Below are 24,804 nucleotides of genomic sequence, written 5' to 3'. Positions count from 1 at the left end.
ACTCCCCAAAGCTCACTTCACTCCCTAAATCCTCTCCTCTATACCCAGCACTTTGCCATGTGTCTGCCTGACTTGTAGCTATAAAGAACTAGAAACTAACAGGCCACTGGCACTGAGATGAACTGACATCATTGTTAGAACCCTCCCAAGAAGGGACAGTCATGGATGCTCTGTTATGAAGCCATAATTCTGTTTCTCTTCTCACAGAATCATAGGTTCTTAGATATTTGGCTTTATTTAGTTTAATCAAATCAGCCCAACACTCCAGTTCCTCCTACAACCAGTGGGGGATTCCATTGCCTTAGGCCTGCATGAGCACAAAGAGCACTGAAGAGAGCTGGTCTGAATATGAATTAGCAGTCCACTGGAAAATATCTGTCAGGGAACTGGCTCACATAACTAAAGAAGTCCTGGGGTATGCTCACTGAAATCTGAAGAACCAGGGAAGAATTAATATGTCAGTTCAGCCCAAGGACCTCAGAAACAGGAGGGCTGCACTCTGAGACAAAAGACTTAAGAAGCTAATGGGCTGGTACAAGTCCCAGAACTCCATGTCAGGGGATGAGCAAGAGAAGGGTACTCCTGCTGCATAACAGGAGTGAAGTCATCTTTCTTCTGCCTTTCAACAGTTTGGATGGAGCTTGCCCACTGTGGGTGAGCATGAATCTTCCTTACTTGCCCACTGATCAAACTGCAGTTTCTTCCGGAAGCACTCTCATAAACAAACCTGGAAATAACACCTTATGAGCTATCTAGGCATTCTTAAATCCAGGGTACAAGTTAGCACCCAGAGTCACTCTTATCAGTAATAGATATCTGAGGGAAGCCACCATGTGTGAGCAGAAAATGAAGGCCTTTGGGTAAGGGAGGGGAAGATGAAGTGTCAATTGCACCTCTAAGACCAGCTGTGTTTGTGGTGGTTAGGTTTCTTTGCTTCTTAGACAACTTCCTGAACAGAACACCAACAGCACAGGCTCTAAGAGCAACAATCAATAAATGAAAAGCTTCTGTAAAGCAAAGGACACTGTCATCAAAACAAAATGACAGCCTCCAGATTGGGAAAGAATCTTCACCAACCCTTTAACTGACAGAGGACTCATATCCAGTATATATAAAGAACTAAAGAAGCAGAAAAGCAACAAACCAAGTAATCCCATTAAAAAATGGGGAACGGAGCTAAACAAAGAATTCCTGAAAGAGGAACATCGAATGGCAGAGAAACACTTAAAGAAATGCTCAACCTCATTAGCCATTAGGGAAATGCAAATCAAAACAACCCTGAGATTTCACCTTACACCCATCAGAATGGCCAAGATGAAAAACTCAAGTGATAACACATGCTGGAGAGGTTGTGGAGAAAGAGGAACCCTCCTCCATTGCTGGTGGGAATGTAAACTGGTACAACCACTTTGGAAGTCAATCTGGTGCTTTCTCAGACAATTAGGAGTAGTGCTACCTCAAGACCCAGCTATACCACTCCTAGGTATATACCCAAATTTTGCTCAAGTACACAACAAGGACATTTGTTCAACCATGTTTGTAGCAGCTTTATTTGTAATAGCCAGAACTTGGAAACAACCCAGATGTCCATCAATGGAGGAATGGATACAGAAATTGTGGTATTTTTACACAATGGAATACTACTCAGCAATCAAAAAGGAGGAAATCATGAAATTTGCAGGCAAGTGGTGGGATCTAGAAAAGATCATTCTGAGTGAAGTATCCCAGAAGGAGAAAGACAAACATGGTATATACTCGCTTATATAGACCTACAAGATATGATAAACATAATGAAATCTACACACCTAAAGAAGATAATCAAGAAAATGGACACAGGTGAAGATGATCAATCCTCATTTAGAAAGACAAATGGGATGTGCATTGAACGTATGACAGGAGTCTACCGCAGAAGGCATCTGAAAGACTCTACCTAGCAGTGTTTCAAAGCAGACACTAAGACTCATAACCAAACCCTCGGCAGAGTGCAGGGAATCATATGAAAAAAGGGGAGTTTAGTATGTATGGAAAGGATAGGAGCTCTACAAGGACCAAATATATCCAGGCACAGGGTCTTTTCTGAGACTAACACTCAACCAAGGACCATCTATGGATATAACCTAGAACTTCTGCTTGGATGTGGCCTGTGGTAGCTCAGTAACCAAGTAGTTTTCCAAAGTAAGGGGAACAAGGACTATTTCTAACAGGATCTCAAGGTCAGGCTCCTTGACTTCCCCCCCCCCTTCCAGGGGAGGAGCAGTCCTGTTAGGCCACAGAGGAGGACTCTACAGCCAGCCCTGAAGATACCTGATAAAACAGGGTCAAATGAAAGGGGAGGAGGTCCTCCCCTATCAGTGGACTTGGAAAGGGGCAGGGAGGAGATCAGGGAGGGAGTGTGGGGTTGGGGAGGGAATGACGGAGCGGGATACAGCGGGGACACAGAGTTAACAAAATGTAACTAAAAAGAAAAATAAAATTAAAAAAAAAAGAGTAGCTTTACATTGTAGTAACCAGATTTTTATTACAGTCCTAGGGTTACTATTACAAAGTGCCACATAGTGAGGGGGAAAAAAACAAAACAAAACAAAACAAAACATAAAAGCACTATACCATCTCACAGGCTAAATGTCTGAACTTGACAGAACTGATTTCTTCTTCCCGAGGCAGGAAAGGTCTCTTTTATGCCTTTCCTCTACTTGTTAGCAATTTTGACATTTCCTTTCTAAAGTTTCTTCACATGAATATCTGCCTTCTTCATAGAGTGTTCACTCTGTGTGTACATGTATCTATCAGGGTTCAAACCTTCCCCCTTCCATAAGTATTTCCAACTCATTGGATTGGCCCTACGCTAACAACCTTAACTTCATTATTTTTGCAAAATGCTTTACTTTAAAACAAAGTGACATGTATTAGAACACCAGTGCTTTTGGAGGGGGGTAGGGCATAGCTAACCCATAAGTGGAGCAGATGGCAAAACAAGAACCATAGTTAGAATACTTTAGGAAAGAGTATATTCTAATACAAGCTTTTATTTTTCATTTAACCACACAAAAATGTAAGGAAAATGTTTTTAAGCTCTTTAGGACCAGACATGTGCCCAAATGGTGATATTATGGAACAAAACACAACACATATACTATTGCCTAAATGTAGAGCATGCTCAGCTTTTCAATGGTCTTGCAAAGAAAAAATAGCAAGTCACATGCTTTCAAAAACCTTGGGCAGACCAAATGTGCATCCTTTGGTTATTCATCCAACAAACATTAACAAAGCACTTTGGGGGACCTTCTGTCTTGTTAGAACAAACAAAGATATGGAGAAAATCTAAAATAAGGTGCGTTGTACAAGATGTTTTGTCTGCTCATAAAGAAATATAGTTTTTGTTGTATATGCCAGAAAATTTGATGAAGCCAGGTCTCTAACAGTTGTTCCTGACTCTGCATGCTACTATAGGAGTGGCACAAAAGATGACTTTATCTTCCGAGGTCCATCCCATTTGCCTTTCTGAATGAGGATTGAGCATCTTACCCAGAGTCCTCCTTCTTGCTTAGCTTCTTTAGGTGTACAGATTTTAGTATGTTTATCCCATATTACATGTCTAATATCCACTTATAAATGAGTATATACCATGTGTGTCTTTCTGCTTCTAGGATAGCTCACTCAGGATGATCTTTTCTAGTTCCCAGCATTTGCCTGCAAATTTCATGATTTCATTGTTTTTAATTGCTGAGTTGTATTCCATTGTGTAAATGTACCATGGTTTCTGTATCCATTCCTCAATTGAGGGACATCTGGGTTGTTTCCAGATTGAAGGCCTCTGAAAGACTCTACCCATCAGGGTATTAAAGCAGATGCTGAGACTCATAGCCAAACTTTGGGCAGAATGCAAGAAATCTTATGAAAGACGGGGAAGACAGAATGACCTGGAGGGGACAGGAACTCCACAAGGAGAGCAACAGAACCAAAAAAAATCTGGGACCAGGGGTTTTTCCTGAGAGTGATACTCAACCAAGGACCATGCATGGAGATAACCTAGAACCCCTGCACAGATGTAGCCCATGGCAGCTCAGTGTCCAAGTGGTTTCCCTAGTAATGGGAACAGGGACTGTCTCTGACATGAAATCAGTGGCTGGCTCTTTGATATCCACCCCCCTCCCCATGAGAGGGGAGGCAGCCTTACCAGGCCACAGAGAAAGACAATGCAGACAGTCCTGATGAGACCCTATAGGCTAGGGTCAAATGGAAGGGGAGGAGGACCTCCCCTATCAGTGGACTGGGGAAGAGGCAGGGGAGGAGAAGAAGGAGAGAGGGAGGGCGGGATTGGGAAGAGACTAGGGAGGGGGCTACAGCTGGGATACAAAGTGAAAAAATTGTAATAAAAAAAATTTTTAAAGATGACTTTAACATGTCACCATGGGAACATCACAGTTAGGTGTTGGGTGGAATTAAGCCTGTCACATGCCATCTTTTACATCAGAGAAAACATTTTCATTCGAGTGCCTTCTGTGAATTTACAACCATTCTTCTGGACGATTGGGCCCTGATAATATAGAGAATAATCTCTCATTTAATTCATATCAGACTGAATTCTACCCATTTTTGATGCCATGGAGAAATACACTGCAAGAGACAGAGAATACAACCTCCCCACATGCACAAGTGTGACAGAGTTATCCGTGTGTGATGCCAGAGGGGACAGCAGCTTTGGGTGACAGGTGGCACGCCTCTCTGCCAAGGAGAAGGCGTTGCTCCTGGCAGTCTTTTAATCTGAGCCATGTGACCTAAGTAGTGGCATTTTACAGCTGAGAAGGCAGCTTGTGATATGCCTTTTTCTTCATGGAGAGGCGAGCCACATGTCCACAGAGTCTGCAGCTCAAGCTGCAAACTCACGCAATGCTCTCGCCTGGATCTGTCTCATGATCAAATATGTATGTTATGCTGGAAATATAAATGGACTGCATGGTTAATGACATTTTGCTAGGCAAGCCCAAGCAAAGAAGGTAGTTTCTTTGCAAAAGAGTAATTTTCTGGTACGGGGGAAGGGAGAAAAAAAAAAAATCAAGCAGTCTCTGTTTAACAGACTTTGACAGAAATTTGCAAAATGTTGACTACATAGAAGGCCAAATCACACGGAGGTTCTGAGCACTCGGACATCTGGGTTCACTTTTCAGTCAGTTATTCTGCGATTCCATTCTAGTACCTCTTACAGCCAAAAAATTAAAAAGTGCATCATTTCCTGTGTACCTGCTAGCACTTCATTAAGCATTCAGTCACATGGTTTCACTCATAAACAATTCCATTTCCATCTGCCTCTGCATCTGCAAGATTAGCTTTGATCTAAGACCCCATCCTAAAATGCTACTTATTCCAAGAGAATTCTTAGGGGCAACGAGCCTGCCTCTCCGTGGACTTCTCCACCTTCTCAAAGATGTGATAATGTAAGATTGCTTTTATTTCCTTCTTCCTCACTCTTCTGTCATCTTTCTCCTCTCTCCTTCCTGACCAAAAAATTAGCAAGGATGATGGTGTGCTCATTAAACCTGAAGCACAGATAACATTATTAGAATAGAACAAAATGCATGCATAACTTATTGTAGATATTTACCTGTTACCAAATGTTATTGAAATCTGTGTAGCTGGATTCATTTTCTAGACTTGTTGCCCTGCACACCACATGATGTTCAGTAGGAAGTGTGCTTATAGAATAAACTGCTGAACTGGGTGGCTGATTGACATGAAGCTGAGACTTGCCCTTTAAGCCAACCTACAGAGACTAAGCTTAGAGGAAAGTCAGAGAGTAGGCAGAACATATGAAGAGATAAAGGCAAAGTGATGAAGAGAGGCTCCAGGGACTGTAAAGAGCAACAGCAAGCTACAACAAAAGGCTTGCCTACTATATGCAACCTCTAACAAGCCACCTAATATCTAAGTTTCCAAACCAGAGACTTTGAAATCATATCTCTTTCAGCACAAAACCTGTCATTTTAAATAAATGCTGAACAGTGGCAGTTGCTTATAACATCCTGGAAAATGCAGAGGTTAGAAATCAATTATTAAAGAAAATGAGGAAATTATAATTAAGCTGTATTAGAATGGGATACAACTCACTCTGCTTGATACAAGCTTCATGGTACTTACCAGTTCTCATAGGAAAGACAGAAGTAGGGCATGGCTCCCTCTTTATAGGTGAGAAAGAAGATTGAAAGGAGTGAACTGGCTGGCCTAAGCCATGAGGATATTAGTTGGAGAAGCGGATATGACACCCAGTCCTGCCATACTGTACACCCACATCGCTCACTGACACCAACTCTAAGTTACACAAGGTACCACATACCAACCTTAATACAAAGAAAAAAAATAGAGCACCCAAGGATTTTCATTGAATAAATGTGGTGAATTTCATATAATTATGAAAAAGGCTAAAGATAAATGTTATGTTGAGAAGAATCTACCCGCAAAATATGAAACTAATTGAAATTTTGTTTGTTGAATTACACTTTTATAAAGAAAAAATTAAGAGAAAAATAATACAAATAGAATGCAATAAGAAAAAAAATTCTTCCAAAGTTTCTGGGTTTTGAAAACTGAGTTAGCAATCTGGCATCTCATTGCATTCTTCTTTACACTGTCAGGCAAGAAGAATCTAAGTGAAGCCATGGGATCTTTGATTTCATAAAAATCTTTACTAAAGTAGAAAGTCATTGGAAACTAGACTCTCCTGACTTAACCCGGATGAACACTTATTAAGTGTATACAAGGCACTGCTCTAACTTTGGGAATACCAGTGAACAAAACCAAGCTAAGTTTACACTTGGGGCAGTTCACACCTGACAAGGAATGATATTCTACTTCAGGGAATAATATCCTCCCGAGAAAAGATTTTTGTACATTCAGAAATTTGAATACCTACATGGTCACATGCAGCAGTTATTTGCATTAGCTGATGAATATTTTTCAAAACATTTAATGTAAAAAAATGAATAGGTAAATAATGTTAATAGGTACATTATTAAAGACATTTTCTGTTTATTTCAGAGACAAGGGGCAGCAGATATTATGGCATTTGACACAGATGACTCTGAAAGAAATTATTCATAAATGTGTAGGATAGCCAAGGGGATTCTCCCTACCTCAGGACTCCAGAAAGCACAGAAACTAAGAACCAACACCTAAAACAGCCCAATGGGTAGAGATCAGCATAAAAGCTCAACCAACAAAAGACAGAGCAATATGGCATCTCCAGAACCCAGCCATCCAGGGGCGAACAGCCCTGGACAACACAGCATAATACAAAATCAAGAAGATGACCTAACATCTATGCTGATGAAGAGGATAATAGAGGAAACAAATAAAATAAGTAAAGAATTAGAGGAAGATAAAAACAAACAGATCATGGCTATCCGTAAAGAAATGGAGGAAATTAAAGACAAGCAGATTATGGCCATCCATGAAGAAATACGGGAAGATGCAGCCAGTTTGCGGCCTTCAGAGAAGAAATAATTAAATCACTGAAAGAAGTAAAAGAAACAGAGTTGAAGGAACTAAAAGAAAAAGAGGAAAATACAATCAAACAGGTGAAGGAAGTAAACAAAACAAATAAAGACCTGAAGATAGAACTGGAAAAATTAAAGAAAACACAAATGGAGGAAATAATGGAGAGGAAGAATCTAGGGAAGAAAACAGGAACTACAGAGGTAAGCATAACCAACAGACTACAAGAGATGGAAGAAAGAATCTCAGGTGTAGAAGATACAATGGAAGAAATTGATGTATCAGTCAAAGAAAATGTTAAATCCAAAAAATTCCTGACACAGACTGTCCAAGAAATCCAAAACAGTATGAAAAGACAAAACCTAAGAATAATAGGTATAGAGGAAAAAGAAGACTCCCTTCTCCAAGGCCCAGAAAATATTTTCAACAAAATCATTAAAGAAAATTTCCCCAAGTTAAAGGAGAAGCGAATAAGAACACATGAGGCCTACAGAACACCCAACAAATTTGACCAGAAAAGAAAATCCTCCCATCACATAATAATCAAAACAGTAAGTATACAGAACAAAGAAAAAATACTAAAAGCTGCAAGGGAAAAAGGCCAAGTAACATATAATGGCAAACCCATTAGAATCACACCTGACTTTTCAACAGAGACTATGAAAGCCAGAAGGGCCTGGACAGATATCATGCAGACCCTAAGAGAACACAGATGTCAGCCCAGGCTACTATACCCCACAAAACTCTCAGTCCTCATAGACAGAGAAAACAAGATATTCAATTACAAAAACAAATTTCAACAATACCTACATACAAATCCAGCATTACAGAAGACACTGGAAGGGAAAATACAACCCAAGAAAATTAGCTTCTGTCAAGAAAACACAGAAAATAATTAACCTTACTACAGTAAAAGAAAAAGCAACCAAGCACACAACCTTATGACCACAGCCAACATCAAAATCAATGGATCTAACAGCCACTGGTCATTAATCTCTCTCAACATCAATAGACTCAAATCTCCAGTAAAAAGAAACATATTAACAGAATGGATACATAAACAAAACCCAGCAATCTGTTGCATACAAGAAACACACCTAAGACACAAAGATAGACATTACCGGAGGGTAAAAGGTTGGAAGATGACTTTCCAAGCAAATGGACCCAAGAAACAAGCAGGAGTAGCCATTCTAATATCTGATAAAATAGACTTTCAACCAAAATTAATCAAAAGAGATGGGGAAGGACACTTCATACTCATCAAGGGAAAATTCCACCAGGACGACATCACAATCCTGAACATCTATGCCCCAAATACAAGAGCACCCACATTTGTAAAAGAAACATTGATAAAATTTAAACCACATATAGATCCCCACACATTGATAGTGGGAGACTTCAACACCCCACTCTCATCAAAGGACAGGTCAACAAAACAGAAATTAAACAAAGAAACAATATCTCTGATAGAGGTCATGAATCAAATGGACCTCACAGACATTTACAGAACCTTACACCCAAACACAAAAGCATTTACCTTCTTCTCAGCACTTCATGGAACTTTCTCCAAAATAGACCATATAGTTGGTCACAAAGCAAGCCTCAACAGATACAAGAAGATTGAAATAATCCCTTGTATCTTGTCTGATCACCATGGAATAAAGTTGGACTTCAACAACAACAGAAATAGCAAAAAGCCTACACACACATGGAAACTGAACAACTTGTTGCTAAATGACAGCTGGGTCAGGGAAGAAATAAAGAAAGAAATTAAAGTCTTCCTAGAACTCAATGAAAATGAAGACACAACATACCCAAACTTGTGGGACACAATGAAAGCAGTGCTAAGAGGAAAGTTCATAGCACTAAGTGCCTTCAAGAAGAAATTCGAGACTCTAATCTTGCATATAAACCACAGGCAAACCAAGGAGACCAACACCAGAAGGCCTGCTAACGCTCCCATGCCCGCCCATTCCTTCAGATGATTCATGGCTGCAGCAATCCATGGTGATAATCCTGTGGCTAGTCCTGCGTCCACTCTGGTAGAATTTACTGTGGTAATGGCCACTCTCAGCTGCTCCATCGTAGTATCGAATTCTCCAGTCCAATTACCTAAAATATAGCTAGACAATTGTTTAGATAGATTTGCAGCACAGGAAAAATTCTCATGTTGTATGCTAGTGACACAAAGTCCAGCATACTTTCATTGACAGCCAAGTTGAGCCATTTGCCATAGGGTATCAATTTGCTCCTGCACGAGGTCAATCCTCTGATTGAACACCATCAAGCCTCCTTTTAGTTTAGCATTAATTCCTTCTTGTACATCTAAGGCATGAGCTACATTGGCTAAAAGATTATTCAGGGTCTGAGCAGTCTGCACAGTATGACTCATGGCTAATGCCACGGTGGTAGCTCCAACAGCCGCCAATGAGATGGCAGTAACAGTGGCGGCTGTAGTTCCAAGATCCCTTTTCTGTCTGAAGAGAGTCATAGCGTGAGGGGCATCAACGGGCACAGGCACCTAGCGAGGCATGCAAGTAACCAGGGCATACCTAAATTCACTAGCATTCCAGCATTGGGCAAAAAAGCAAGTATCATCACCACAATTACTTGGCTCTATCTGGCTAATAATGAATAAAAATGGGGGATATAAACAAACAGGTTTGGGCTTATAGAGTCTCACAACAGCGTAATGCAGCCGTGATCATTCAGGCCTTTACAGCCATTGAAGCAGGACAGTCTCCCCAAGCATAGTTGGCTACCATAAAAAGCTAAAATGTTATGCTCAGGATGCGAGGCTAAGCACTGCACTCAGGGTCAGCCACTTTTGACCCAAAGAAGAGCAAGTCTGATTGCATGCAGGTTGATGCCCCAGGTCCCGCCTCTGAGAAAAAGGTATCAGACGGGTCTGATGCTCTTTGGGTGGATGACACCTAAATGAACATCAGTACAAAGTCCCAATTTATTTCTAATATCAGAAATCAGACCTCTACTCTTGCCTGATGCGTCTAAAACAAAAAGGGGGAACTGTAGAGAGCTGCGTAATGCCACGCCTTAAAGATGGAGCTGGTTTCCGCCTTCCACCTTCCCGATGGTGAGTGCTCTCTGTCACAAACAACTCCACATCTGGCTAAGGCTGAGGATCTGGCTTGCTTCCATGTATGTGGACCTATCTGCATTGCCCATGTGGCATGCTGGGGTTGGCTACCCAGAGGCTATTTAAGCTGTGGGCTGGCTTTCCCCGGGGTCCGATGATTGTTCAAGGTTCCTGAATAAACTGCATTGAAAAAAAAAAAGAAGAAATTCGAGACAGTGCATTCAAGCAACTTAATGGCCCACTTAAAAACCCTAGAAAAAGAAGAAGCAGACACACCAAAAAGGAGTAGAAGGCTGGAAATAATCAAACGCAGGGCTGAAATCAATCAATTAGAAACAAATAAAACAATTCAAAGAATCAATGAAACCAAGAGCTGGTTCTTTGAGAAAATCAACAAGATTGACAAACCCTTAGCCAAGCTAACTAAAAGGCAGAGAGACACCACCCAAATCAACAAAATCAGAAATGAAAAGGGGGACATAACTACAGACACTGAGGAAATCCAAACAATCATTAGGACTTACTTCAAAAGTCTATATGCCACAAAATTTGAAAATCTAAATGAAATGGACCATTTTCTTGATCGATTTGACTTAGCAAAGCTGAATCAGGACCAGGTAAATCAATTAAATAGTCCTATATCCCTCAAAGAAATAGAAGCGGTCATCAAAAGTCTCCCATCCAAAAAAAGCCCAGGACCTGATGGCTTCAGCGCAGAATTCTACCAGACCTTCAAAGAAGAGCTGACTCCAATTCTTTTCAAACTATTCCACAAAATAGAAACAGAAGGAACATTACCAAACTCATTCTATGAAGCCACAGTCACCTTGATACCTAAACCTCACAAAGACTCAACAAAGAAAGAGAATTTCAGGCCAATCTCCGTTATGAACGTTGATGCAAAAATACTTAACAAAATACTCGCAAACCGAATCCAAGAACATATCAAAGATATTATCCACTATGACCAAGTAGGCTTCATCCCAGGTATGAAGGGGTGGTTCAATATACAGAAATCCATCAATGTGATCCACCATATTAACAAACTGAAAGAAAAAATACAATGAAGCTGGAGCTGATGGCAAGAACATCAGGTGTAAGCAGTCTACAAGGATGGTTCATGTGAGTTTTAAATACCCATGAGTTTAATAAAACATCTAAATTACTACTGGCTATACCAGCAATGAATATCATGGTCTTAGGAGTATAATTTATATCAATGTGTGGCCCTAGTTTTCTCATTTGAAACATTAAAATGTTTTCTGAAATCTACTTGAAAATCTGTGTTTTTAACTATAAATTTTATTTCATCTTCAGGTTCTAGGTTTGCTTGTATCCAGATACCATTAACTGGTCTCTTGTACTTACTTGCTCAGCACTGGTGAACTGAGAAAAAATTCATGTCTCTTGTAACAAAGTTTAACAAAGGCAACTCAATGGAAGATATGTTTGTCAGCTCCTTGTTCTACAAAATACTTCTGTAAAGTCATTAATGTAACATTAAGCATTATTCTTAGTTTACAAATAAAACTGGAATTCAATTCCCCATAGACCTTTGGGTATCTATTTCAGAATGTGATCAAATGTATTTCTTTTAAATCCAATGGCCTATAACTACTCATTTATTTATAATTTTTTAATAGTTTAAGACTCTTTAGAATAATAATAGTGGTAATAATAATTACAGTTGCTATTTTTTATTGTTATTTTAAGTTTTGGTCTTAACACCCAGAAAAGTATATGATTTCATAGTTGGCTCATGTGTTCGTTAGTGAATTTCAGTTGAAATAAAGGGATTGTTTAGACTTTGAGTCAGTGACTTCTGGACACTATGGGACTCTGACATTAAAAGAAAAAAAAAAAGCTGCTCTTTAGTAACCAAAAAAAAAAAATCCTCAAATTATTTTGTTGCACTTGACAATTAAGCCTTTTATTTATTTTTACTTATTTAAGGATTTGGTATTATTAACCATGTTACCCTGAAACAGTAGTATATTGGTTGTGAAGTTAGCAAAAGAGAAGTGCCTAAAATCAATACATGAGCATATTTTTAGCATCAGGTTTCTCTTAAATCAATAATTTCTTTTTATAGAAAACATTACTATTGCATTTGGTATAAAAGTACCACCAGGTCAAGAAAGCAAATGTTCTTGTATGAATAAAAATAATATTCTAAGTAAGTTAAAATTTAAAGTGTAGATATTTATAAAGGATTGTTAAGGGTATATAAAATAAGCAAATATTTTTACAGAAATTTAAAATCTGATGCTAACTCTCAGATGGGTGAGAGGGAGATGATTTTGACAAGGCATTATATCCTGCCTTCAATCTAGTTTTTCAATTACAGTTTCTATGAAAATTGAAAACCTTGGTGAAATGCTGCTTTCAATGTAAAAGTCAGAATAATGTGAACCTCTGGTTGTAGAAACTACAACATCAATTAATATTCAAGACAATTTCCCATAGGCATGCACACAGGTCCATCTAATCTAGGCAATGCTTTAGTAGAAGCTTTTTACTTAGGATTCTAGGCTCTGTCAAGTTGACAGAAAGCTAGTACTTAGAAGATAGGTTTGATAAATACAGCCAATATAAAAGAAAACAAAGCTAAACATTCAAAGGTTTCAACCCAGGACTGTTTAGAGTAAAAATTAATGTGTTTATCAACTATATCCAGACACAAAGTAACACTTGATATATACTTTGTGTATTTGAATATTTTGTATATTCAAAGAAAATATCTAGTTCACTTTCTCTAATAGAAATTTAGAAACAATGTAGCATAATTTGCAAAAATCACCTTGTAAAACATTAAATACAAAGGTTTGGATTTAAAGAAACTAATGCACAAGCATAAAATATATAGAAGAATGACCTAGATTAAAACTACATGGTTGCAAATACTTTTAGTAAGTCACAAATTTAGTACATCTCTGTCTTTCTTTTCCACATTTTCTCTTGCTAACAAGTGATTCAAGTCAGAAGTCTTTGAATCAGGCTGAATTTGGCTTGGTCATGCTTTTCTTGATAAACTTTTACATGGCAAGATCCTTGTTACTTGTCCTTCATATCCATAAAGACTCAAAGAATCCAAGAATAATCTTCCTCTATGCTTTTAGTTCCTGGTCCAGACTTACCACTCCAAGTAGTTACACCTGTTATTTTCCTTGTCATGGACTTTGAATACTGTATCTACTTTTTACAAGTGTTATATTCCTAAATGAAATCTGAACCAAAATTCCATTGTCTCCAGCTAATAATTATACCAAAAAGTATTTTCTTTCAGTGTTTCTTAAACATTTATAAACTTGTGTTTACAAAGGTCTAAGCTTCAATGACTAGTGTTTCCCTGTTGATTATTTCACATGTGGTCAACTCCACCCTCTTTAGACTATAAAGTACTTGGTAACTGAGGCCTCCTTCAGAAATCCTACAGTTTTTATGCAGCTAATGTTCACATGTAGTTGAATATTTGTTGTGATGGCTCTTCATTTAAACTACACAGTTATTTATGTACCTGGCAGGTCACACTGTTTGGAATGGAAAGTCCTACCCTCAGGGCAATTTACAACAGCTTAAGTGAATTCAGACAGTATCCAGGAAGTAGTTTACTGATGAAGAGACACAAGACTTCACACTACAAGTTTCAGTGTATATTATTACCACCTGGCGACAAAGAACTGGGATGGTTAGGTGAATCAATGTCCCAGAATGTACTTCCAGGTTACAGAAGCAGGTGTAAGAAAAATAACATTACATTTAAAAAAAAAAAAACATCACACATATCTATTCTTGAATATAATACTAGTAATAGTGACACAAATTAATGATGTTAAAGGATAGAAGGAAGCAGGATCTGACTATAGGTAATAGCACAAAATTTTAAGAGATCCTAAGATATTAATTTGTATAAGATCTGCTTTAAATCAGCAATAAGTGTGAGGAAAGATAGAACAGGTGAATTGTTGAGGAAAATTAAATGATGAGAGGATTCTGTAGTGATAAATTTTACGTAGGAGTCTGACTTGTCTCAAATGACTCTTAATCAGCAAGGAAGAAATATTAGGAATTTCAAGGAATCAGTTTCAGGTGTTTTGAAAATGCACTAAGAGTCATGTGTAGTTCTGCTTCTGAAATTAACTCCTAAATCATCTTTTTAGAATACTTACCACAATTAGACAGTCTAGATCTTGAAATAGATTGCAATCAAGACAATAAAGGAAAGACACTGGAAAACAGACAGGAACTGTGACAGTAGATATACTCAAGTAGAAGTTAGCATATGTAATTTTGTGAGAAAAGAACATTCTTACTTTATGTATTTATGACCTAGAAAGATTTCCCTCTGAAACTGTGAGATTTTTAATTGTTGTGTCAAATTAAAAAGTGTTTCTAAAAAATAAAAAAATCAAATATTGAAAAGAAGCCCTTAAACAGTTGATTGCATACAAAATACATGTCAGTGTAACACAACAGTGACACTCAACTGGGCAAGAAGTCTCCTTAAGGTGGAAATTTGCAGAATGGAACACCCTCATTAAAGTTGTCACTTTTCAGACTGTCTGAGGAAACACTAATAACAAAAGTCTGAAAGCAACTGAAAACAAATCAGGCCCTAAAGAAAACTTGTTAATGGTACAAACACAAAGAGTACCTTAATAAACTTTCTCAAAGCTTTGAATCGAATCACCTGGAATTGTTACTTTTAAAAGGGGGTACTGGCATAGAAACAGACTGGTGGATCAACGGAATCGAATAGAAGACCCTGACATAAATCCACACACTTATGGACACCTGATTTTTAACAAAGATGCCAAATCCATTCAATGGAAAAAAGACAGCATCTTCAACATATGGTGCTGGTCTAACTGCAAGTCTACATGTAGAAAAATGCAAATAGATCCATACTTATCACCCTGCACAAAACTAAAGTCCAAGTGGATCAAAGACCTCAACATAAAACTAGACACACTAAACCGCTAAGAAGAAAAAGTGGGGAATACCCTTGAACTCATTGGCACAGGAGACAACTTCCTGAACAGAACACCAACAGCACAGGCTCTAAGAGCAACCATCAATAAATGGGACCTCATGAAACTGAAAGCTTCTGTAAAGCAAAGGATACTCTCCTCAGAACAAAACGACACTCTATAGATTAGGAAAAGATCTTCACCAACCCTATATCTGACAGAGGACTCATATCCAGTATATATAAAGAACTAAAGAAGTTAAACAACAAAAAAATCAAGTAATCCAATTAAAAAATGGGGTACAGAGCTAAACAGAGAATTCTCTGCAGAGGAATACTGAATGGCAGAGAAACACTTAAAGAAATGCTCAACCTCATTAGCCATCAGGGAAATGCAAATCAAAACAACCCGAAGATTTCACCTTACACCCATCAGAATGGCTAAGATCAAAAATTCAAGAAAGAACACATGCTGTAGAGGTTGTGGAGAAAGGGGAACCCTCCTCCATTGCTGGTGGGAATGTAAACTGGTACAACCACTCTGGAAAGCAATCTGGCGCTTTCTCAGACAACTATGAATAGCGCTTCCTCAAGATCCAGCTATACCACTCCTAGGCATATATCCAAAAGATTCTCAAGTACACAATAAGGACATTTGCTCAACCATGTTTGTAGCAGCCTTATTTGTTATAGTCAGAAGCTGGAAACAGCCCAGATGCCCCTCAGTGGAGGAATGGGTGCACAAGTTGTGGTATATCTATACAATGGAGTATTACTCAGCAATAAAAAACAAGGAAATCATGAAATTTGCAGGTAAATGGTAGGATCTGGAAAAGATCATCCTGAGTGAGCTATCCCAGCAGCAGAGGGATGCACACGTTATATACTCACTCATATAGACATATAATATAGGATAAACCTATTAAAATCTGTACACCTAAAGAAACTAATCAAGAGGGAGGACTCTTGCTAAAATGCTCTATTCCTACCCAGAAAGGCTAAGAGGCTGGACATCAGAAGAAGGAGAAAAGAGGGAACAAGTCAGGAGCCTGACACAGAGGACCTCTGAAAAGCTCTGCCCTGCAGACTATCAATGTAGATGCTGAGACTTATGGGCAACCTTGGGCAGAGTGCAGGGAATCTTAGGAAAGAAGTGGGAAACAGTAAGATCTGGAGAGGACAGGAACTTCATAAGGAGAGCAACAGAACCAAAAAATCTGAGCACAGGGGTCTTTCCTGAGACTGCTATTCCAACCAAGAACTATGTATGAAGATAACCTAAGACCCCTGCACAGATGTAGCCCTTCGCAGTTCAGTATCCAAGTGGGTTCCATTATGATAGGAACAGGGGCTGTCTCTGACATGAACTGATTGGCCTGTTCTTTAATTACCTCCCCCTGAGGGGGAAGCAGCATTACCAGGCTACAGAAGAGAACAATGCAGCCACTCCTGATGAGACCTAATTGACTAGGATCAGAAGTAAGGAAAAGAAGTCCACGCCTCTCAGTGGACTTGGGGAGGGGCATGCATGCAGAGGGTGGAGGAGGGGAGGGATTGGGATGGGAGGAGAGAGGGAACCAAGGGGGGAGGGGAAGATACAAAGTGAGTAAAGTGTAATTAATAAAGAAAAATAAAATAATTTTTTTTTTAAAAGTTGGTTTGTACAAGCTTCTGAAATGATTGGTTTGACTTTTGCCTAGCAATCTTTGTTTCATCAGAAAAATGGAATAAAAAAATCCTTTGCTGAGATGGTCTTCTTAGAAGTGGCTATTTTAGTACTCCCTGCATCATATATTTAAAGACACACATTTCTTGTGACTGTCTTCGGTGGATTTGAATTTTACTAGTACATAAACAGAGGTCTACTGCTTCAATATCCCTTTTCCTCTAAAGTCTCACAGGGTTCAGGAAGCAATCAATAACCATTTCTGCAGCTTCTACTGAAGGGACTTTCAGCTGTACTCTCATGTCAGTTAGATTGGCAGTTATCATAGAGTTCAGTACAAACAATGGAAGCTTGAAAGCCATGTAAAAGAATGTAACTTCTAAATTCCAATAGTGAAAAACAAAAGTGAAAATATCTCAAAGCTTATTTCAATGCAAAATAAAGTAATAAATTAATATAAAACAACTGGAACAATGAGCGCACACCCCATCCTATAATTTTTAATTATCAGAATTGATTTTAGACATTCAGGTACACTAGTGTGCCTGTTTCTGATGTGAACTCTACTAGGTTTGTTCCTGATTTAAAAGAAAGAAAGGAAGAAAGAAAGAAAGAAAGAAGGAAGGAAGGAAGGAAGGAAGGAAGGAAGGAAGGAAAGAAAGAAAGAAAAAAAGAAAGAAAGAAAGAAAGAAGGAAAGAAAGAAAGAAAGAGTACTAAATTGACTAGTGAGGTTGGAAAGGAGAGGTGAGGTGAAGGTCACTGGAGGCTCCAGGATGTCTAAGTTCCAAACTGATATATTAATACTAGCAGTCTCCCTTACTAAATAGTGTCCAGATGGCAGAGATAGCCCTGGTATGTGGTCTTCACAGCTTAATAAGAAACTGTCACCAGTATGTGACCCCATCAGTCTGAAAGCAGCAAAATTACTATGTAAACCAAGGAAATACAACCACAGTCCCTGAGAAGCAGAGGGCATAGCTTCGGGAAAAATAAAATTTTAGGTGGTGCTCACCTGAAGGAGCTCACACAAAATGTTTTCAGAGATAGAAGAAAATAAAAGCAATTTGGTTTTCACAGGTAATACATGTGTTGTAAAAAGAGAAACCATTTCCCATTAAAAAGAAGAAAGATAGTATATCTAAGTGACAAAGTAAAGGTGTGATCTGTGATAAAATAAACACCAAAGTTAGCTCTAAAAATGCTCTGTGATCAAGATGTAGCCTGGAATTAATTATGGTATGGAGAACACCGACCTTGCCATTCAGTATCAATAGAATGTAGAAAGAAACAAAGCTACCCAAGATGATACATAGGTGAAACCAAGATAGGTACTTCCATAACAAAACTAGCAAATCCAAGTCCAACTCATTTCCAAATCATGGTCCGCTTGTCATGATTATCGGTCATGCAACATAATGCTTTTGGAAACCAGATTTAAAAGAGGAGGATCTTCTATTGCCTTTCTTGCCCAAGTAAAGCATAATAAAATATGGAAGGTAAAGGTACGATAAAAATGATGATTGTCACTCCCTCTGAAGAAATAACTTATATTTCTGATATTGGTAACCAGTTACTAAGGTCAATAGAGCTAGAAATATTAAATATTCAAGTGAAACACATTCAGTTTGGATTTTGTTATTCCTTGTTTATCTATCTTTCCAGTGTTGATATTTCACACATTTTAACTTGTGTTTAACAAAGGTTCTACCTAGGCACTAGAAGAAACTACAGTGCTCAAATGTAGTAAGTTAGCATTAAGCCTTAAAATGTAAAGAATTAACTGCTGAATTTAAAGCTGTGGTTTAAAGAACAAGGAGTTTGTGTTCAAAAGAGGTCTAAAATCAAAGATTCAGAAACAAGAATCAAGAACTATCAAGGCCTTTATTTCTTTTGACCATCAGCAATGTCTGAAATCTTGTGTAAATCTACACTGCTTTGGTTCATTTGAAAACACTGTTCCTTTACCAATCAAAGGATCTATTTATATTAACTAAAGCCTACAACCACTTTAGTAACTGAATATTGGGCATTTTTCAATGAAACCATGTCTTTGTCCTTTCGTTTGCAGTTTGCTTTTATGAAATATGAATGCAATATTTTCCAATCCCTTGTGCATGTCAAATAAATACTTGTGAATTGTTGCCTTAGAAGTTAATTTATAGCCATATGCTCAGTTTTCTTATCAACCCTCTAAGGAAGTTAGAATCAATGACCTAAAAAAAATCTCATTTTATCAAAAAATCCATATAAGCTTTGGCAAACATAGTATAGAAAATAGTTTATGTAAGAAGTCTCCAAGAATTCACATCTATAATATTCTGAAGAAAAAAAAATCAAATCTTTACCCTCAGGTCAAACTAAATCATTTTTAAAAGGCATTTTAAATCTAATATCTGTTGTCCTTTTGTCGTTGATTTATAATTGGTTTCTCTTTAAATTCTAAAGAACAAGGTCATAATGTTGAAGGCTATAAACCTAAACTCTACTCCAAGATATTCTCAATTCCATTCCTTCTAAACATAAGGTGATATGGGTGTAGGAGGTGTTGGTTTTGGCACACAAAGAAAGGGGAAATAAACAAATGGTTTAAAATATTTATTTATGTATGTAAGGTATTCCAGAATTTAAGATGTGCCTTTCTGATATCCTGGAGAAGATTAATAAAGGCCTTATTCCTGGGGAAGTTTTGTGTGTATGACTAGGAGCACCAGAGGACAATGGAGCATACATTCAGCTGTCTAAGACAAAATAAAACTTACAAGCTCACATTTCAAATCCACAGTAGAAGACAGGGAGTAGGGTATGCATGTGTCTGAATTACTCACTTTGATTAGCCTGTTAACCTTGGGAAACCACTGACGACTCACTGAAGGGAAATATGGTACCTTTACCTTGGACCGAGATAACCCTACCAAATAAAAACACAGACTACGAAGGAAAACCACCTTAAGATCTGTAAGTTAAATCTTCATCTGGACACAGCTGCATGCAGTTTCCATATCTTTTCTACTCCTCCTACCTCCAGAAACACACTGGAATATGGTTTTACTACCCTGTAATTAGTTAGGGAGGAAGATCAAAAGCAATGCCTAGGTGGGATGCACTAAGAAGGGTAAAGCCAGCCTCCTGCTGTGCTAGAAATAAACAGACACTACAAACACTATGCTCCTGGACACAAACCGTACAATTCCTTGGCTCTCTTGGTAGTTTTCTTTCCAAAATATAGTGCCTACCTTCTGTGTGGACTGCGGAGACATAGGTCCAATTGTAACGTTTGACTATGTCAAGCATTGCCCTTGCCTGCAAAGTGTCAGAAGGAACCACCCTGAGGAAGTATTTGTACAAAGTTTTGTCGCTCAGGTCTATACTCGTGGCAGAATAGGCGATCTGTGGGATGTCAAACAGCTGGAGAAGATTCTGGACTTGAATGGCCACAGAGCTGGAGCCAGGGCCGATTACTCCAGCAATAGGCTTCTTATTCCTGCCTGGGGGGAGGGTCTGGCCATCAGGCAGGCAGCGGTTCAGCCCATCCTTCTCATCTCGGATGGAAATCAGGGAGTCCCTGATGAACTCGATGCTCTGTTCCAGAGCCACTGAAGAGTGCCAGCAGGAGTCCCGGATTTCACTGCCCAGAGTGATGTTGGGCAGGAGTACCGGGTCCGCGTTTATCTTATCCAACGTGTGGAACATGGCCTCCACCCTCTGGATACCATACTGTTCTCTGATCTCCCCACACTTCCTTTCGGGTACCTTCTCTGCTGGAGGCTGGTGATGGACTGAAAAGAGGGCTCCAATGATGACATCTCCGTCCATTCTCGCAACGGAGCGCTGAGACGAGGCACCTGCCAGCAGTACTTTTCTGTCTGGAATTCTGGGCAAAATGGACATCTCCAAAAATATTGCCGGGAAGAAAACCAAAAGGAGCCGGACCATTGTGTCAGAGACGCGATCCACCACGGGCCAGCCGTGTTCCCACGCCGGTCCCACCTTCAGGTTCCCAGTGCGAACCACCCAGATGTCCGCTGCTACCTTTCGCTGCTTTGTGCCTTCAGCTGGTTCAACGCTTTCTCTGCCTTCACCACTGTTTTTCTCCCCTCTGCTTCCTCTTGCTGGTCCTCCACGACCGCTCCCACACCCTGGGGGCGTTCTTAGAGAAAATCAAGTCGCGGTTTTTCACTGGTGCCTGAAGGTGTGTAGATCAGGTGTGCAACGCGCGGCTTGTTAGTGGCGGTGAGCTGGACCCTGATGATGAAAGAGGGAAGTCAAGGCCCAATTACCGGAGGTTTTTTTTATTTAAACCTGGGGTCTGTGATGCTAAATATTGTCCCGTCCGCTTCACCTCAACACATCTTCAAAAACAGGGAGGCAGCTCTGGTCAGCGATGAAAGTGTTGTGTCCTGCCTGCTCACTAAGACACACAGGGTCCTGAGAAACCTGCTGACCTGTCCCCTCCTCCAGCCTCAGGGTCCCTCTCTGTTCCTCTAAACCTACCAAGCTTTCTCGGGTGATGGGGGTAGCAGGGGGCGGGAAAAGAGAAGAGGGAGGAGCTAAGTTCTTCAACCTAAGAGAACTTTCCTGGATTTGAAAAGACCAACTTTTTCCCCAGAAGAAAATTTGGGAACTCTTTGCAAGGTAGAAGCGTTGTTTTTAAAAATCAACGCAAACAATGGAAGCACCATTTACTTTAATACTTAAGGATTGAAAAGACCCTGACACACAATTTTAGTAGTAAATGTAAATGTGACAGCTTGTGAAAAAGCCGTATTAGTTACTAAGGCAACGCCTGGTAGTCTCCATGTGTTGGGGTTTGCTATGTTGCACAACCCCCTCCCCCCAAGAAATGAGGCTTACTGTAGATATTCAGGGAGAAGTGCAATAGGTAACTTGTTTTTCGAGATGGGATTGGAAAGCAGAGGATATTCTGCATCCGCCTGTGTATCAGAACCTATGGAGCCTTGCGTGGCTATAAGAAATGAAAGGTAGCTAGGAATGTGCGTTTGGCACAGCAGCCTGAGCCACCCCGAGGTCAGAACCCTGGACAGCGCTCACAGCTAGAGAAGACACCTTTCCTAGCAGCGCCTGGAAATCCTTGATTCCCTCCCCCATCTCCTTCCTTTGCATCCTTCTCACATACACACAAGCGCGCGCGCGCGCACACACACACACACACACACACACACACACACACACACACACATCCTTTCTATCGACTTCCTAACATCTCTCCATCCTCATTCTCATCGCCTGGCTGTTCTGCAGGTTTATACTCCAATCCAACTGCTTCGGGGTTGAGTCACCTGCGGGGCTTAAGTTGGCTCCCTCTTTGGTCCCTTCTGATCCCTTTCTCAAGGTGAGAGCCAAGATGAAAAGAAGGCTGTGGAGGCAAGCGGGGAGCGAAAGCGCAGGAGGCAAGGCACAAAGGGGAGGAAATCAAGCCAGGCGCCCACGGCTCCTCACTGCTTCTCAGACATGCAGGACTCAAAGAGATAAACCGGAGATGCTCCTGGATTCAGAAGAAAATCCGATTAGAACAGTACCTTCCTCTGGGGGTAGGCTTAACCTTGGGAAGACATCCGCTCGCCCAAGCCAGTTTGGGGTTTGTACTCAAGACCTACCTGAGTCCCTGAGTCCCGGTATACAGAGCTGTTGGTCCCCAGGTCAGAGGACTGCAGCTGCCCTCGGTTCGCAGACACCTCAGCTCCAATCCAGACTGTGCCAGGATGAGATCTGGGCTGTACACTAGTGCCCTCTTTCTTCAGCACTATTTTACCGCAAGGGGGAAAAAACGGGGGGAGGGAAGCAAAGTTGAAAGGAAAAAAAAAAAGCAGGTCACCCAAGGTTTGTCTAATTGTCTAATATCTGATGTATAAAATCCAGTCATTTGATAGAGGAGCAGGAGAAGCTAGAGAATGCAGGAGCTGTAATTTTCTCCGGCACTGTACTATCTGAGAGGACTTAGAGGCTACCAGGCACATGGATATTTATTAATATCTGACCAGAAGAGTGAGAGGCTTCTAAGCTGGTTTGGGGATTATTTTCTTTGCATTTATCTCAGATACTCACACATTTTTTCTATCTGAAATTAAGGTCCAGAGTTAAAAAATAATATGTGCAATGTGTGTATATATCTATCTAGGAGGAAGCCTCTGTGGGCAGGTTGCAAAGACAATGGGAAGAGATTTCATGGGGTGAGACAAGAAGAAGGAGGAACATACACATCCTAAAACAGGATAAGCCAAATGTAGAGGGCCAAGCCACGCCTACCTTTTTCAGGTCAAGATGTATCTAAATTGAGAAGGAGAGGTCACATGAAAACACTGGAGTGAAAAACACTTACCCAAATTCCTCCCAGACTGCCAGCACCTTCCCGACAGGTCTTACTGGAGGAAAGCTGGAAGTTAAATCAAGTTCCTCTGGGGGCAGGGTGGCTGAACAGAATGTATCCTGGCTTATTCAGAGGACAAAACCAAATAACATGGAACCTTTCCACTCTTAGGTAAAGCTCTTTGGAGCAGAAATCAGCCTATATGGGGCCCTTGTTCACCTCATCTTAATATTGGGGAAGCTAATATTATCATGTCAGGACCAAGGGGATGAGCCATATGGAACTATGCATATCTTCAACTGTGTGTTCTGTCAGAGGTTGGGAAGAGAAATGCCTCCAGTCAAGAACAGAAGGTCTTCCTGTTCTGGTTTTTGTTTTTTATTTCCCTTAAATGTCAGACATTTCTTAACTGTTTTCTTAGGCAACCTAAAAAGGGTTTCCCTGCCCCTTTTCCCAAAAGGAATGGGAGAAGGATGCAATCTATAGAATAAAAGGTGTCAGTTCTCAGTTCTGGGGAATACACACACACATTTACTCAGGGGAAAGAGGAACACATAAGTTTCAGTTTTTTCATACAAGGCAAACTAGCGCTCTGAATTTTCAAAAGAGCAGGCTAAAGGTATTAATGTTCTCTCACTTCCTGTAACAGATATTTGAGCTTAAATTTTAGATCTTGCCATTATAGCTCCATAATCTCTAAACATGATTTTTCCTGCTTTTTTCTGTTATAATATTCCATGTATAAATTAATAACAGTGTGTACATACTTGGTAGTTTTATGTCAACTTGACACATGCTAGTCATCAGAGAAGAAGGAGCCTCAGTTGAGAAAATGCCTTTGTAAGACTGGGCTGTTTGCAAGCCTGTAAAGCACTTTCTTAGTTTAGTGATTGGTGTGAGAGGTCCCAGACCATTGGAGGTGGTGTCATCCCTGGGCTGATAGTCTTGGGTTCTTTAAGAAAGCAGGCTGACCTCTCCAGATCTTACTTTGATCACCTCCCCCTGAGGGGGGACCAGCCTTACCAGGCCACAGAAGATGACAATGCAGACACTCTTGATGAGATCTGATAGACTAAGATCAGAAGGAAGGAGAGGAGGACCTCCCCTACCAGTGGACTTGGGGAGGGGCCTGCATGAAGAAGGGGGAAGGAGAGTGGGACTGGGAGGGGAGGAGGGAAGGGCTTATGGGAGGATACAAAGTGAATAAAATGTAATTAATAAAAGTTAAAAAAAAAAAAGAAAGCAGGGTGAGCAAATC

General features: G+C 39.9%; 1 protein-coding gene across 6 annotated transcripts in view; it reads right to left on the bottom strand.

Annotated features, from left to right (window-relative positions):
* Nucleotides 1–23,344, bottom strand: part of Grm1 (glutamate metabotropic receptor 1) — a 476,253-nt gene extending 452,909 nt beyond the window's left edge. Inside the window, exons 1-2 of one of the 6 annotated variants that reach the window (XM_060380287.1) lie at nt 22,837–23,344; nt 20,455–21,463 (exon numbers count right to left, since the gene is read on the bottom strand). In XM_060380287.1, the coding sequence (XP_060236270.1) occupies nt 20,455–21,154 (700 nt within the window). In that variant the 5' untranslated portion in view covers nt 21,155–21,463; nt 22,837–23,344. Of the gene's footprint in view, nt 1–20,454; nt 21,708–22,836 lie in introns of those variants that run through there. The other 5 variants (XM_060380290.1, XM_060380289.1, XM_060380288.1 and 2 more) reach the window with 5 other exon arrangements.
* Nucleotides 23,345–24,804: the final 1,460 nt, after the last annotated feature.

Source organism: Meriones unguiculatus, chromosome 3 (assembly GCF_030254825.1).
Source record: "Meriones unguiculatus strain TT.TT164.6M chromosome 3, Bangor_MerUng_6.1, whole genome shotgun sequence".
Lineage (NCBI taxonomy): Eukaryota > Metazoa > Chordata > Mammalia > Rodentia > Muridae > Meriones > Meriones unguiculatus.
The sequence above is the reverse complement of the archived record's forward strand: the minus strand, read 5'-3'. Positions and strand labels throughout refer to the sequence as shown.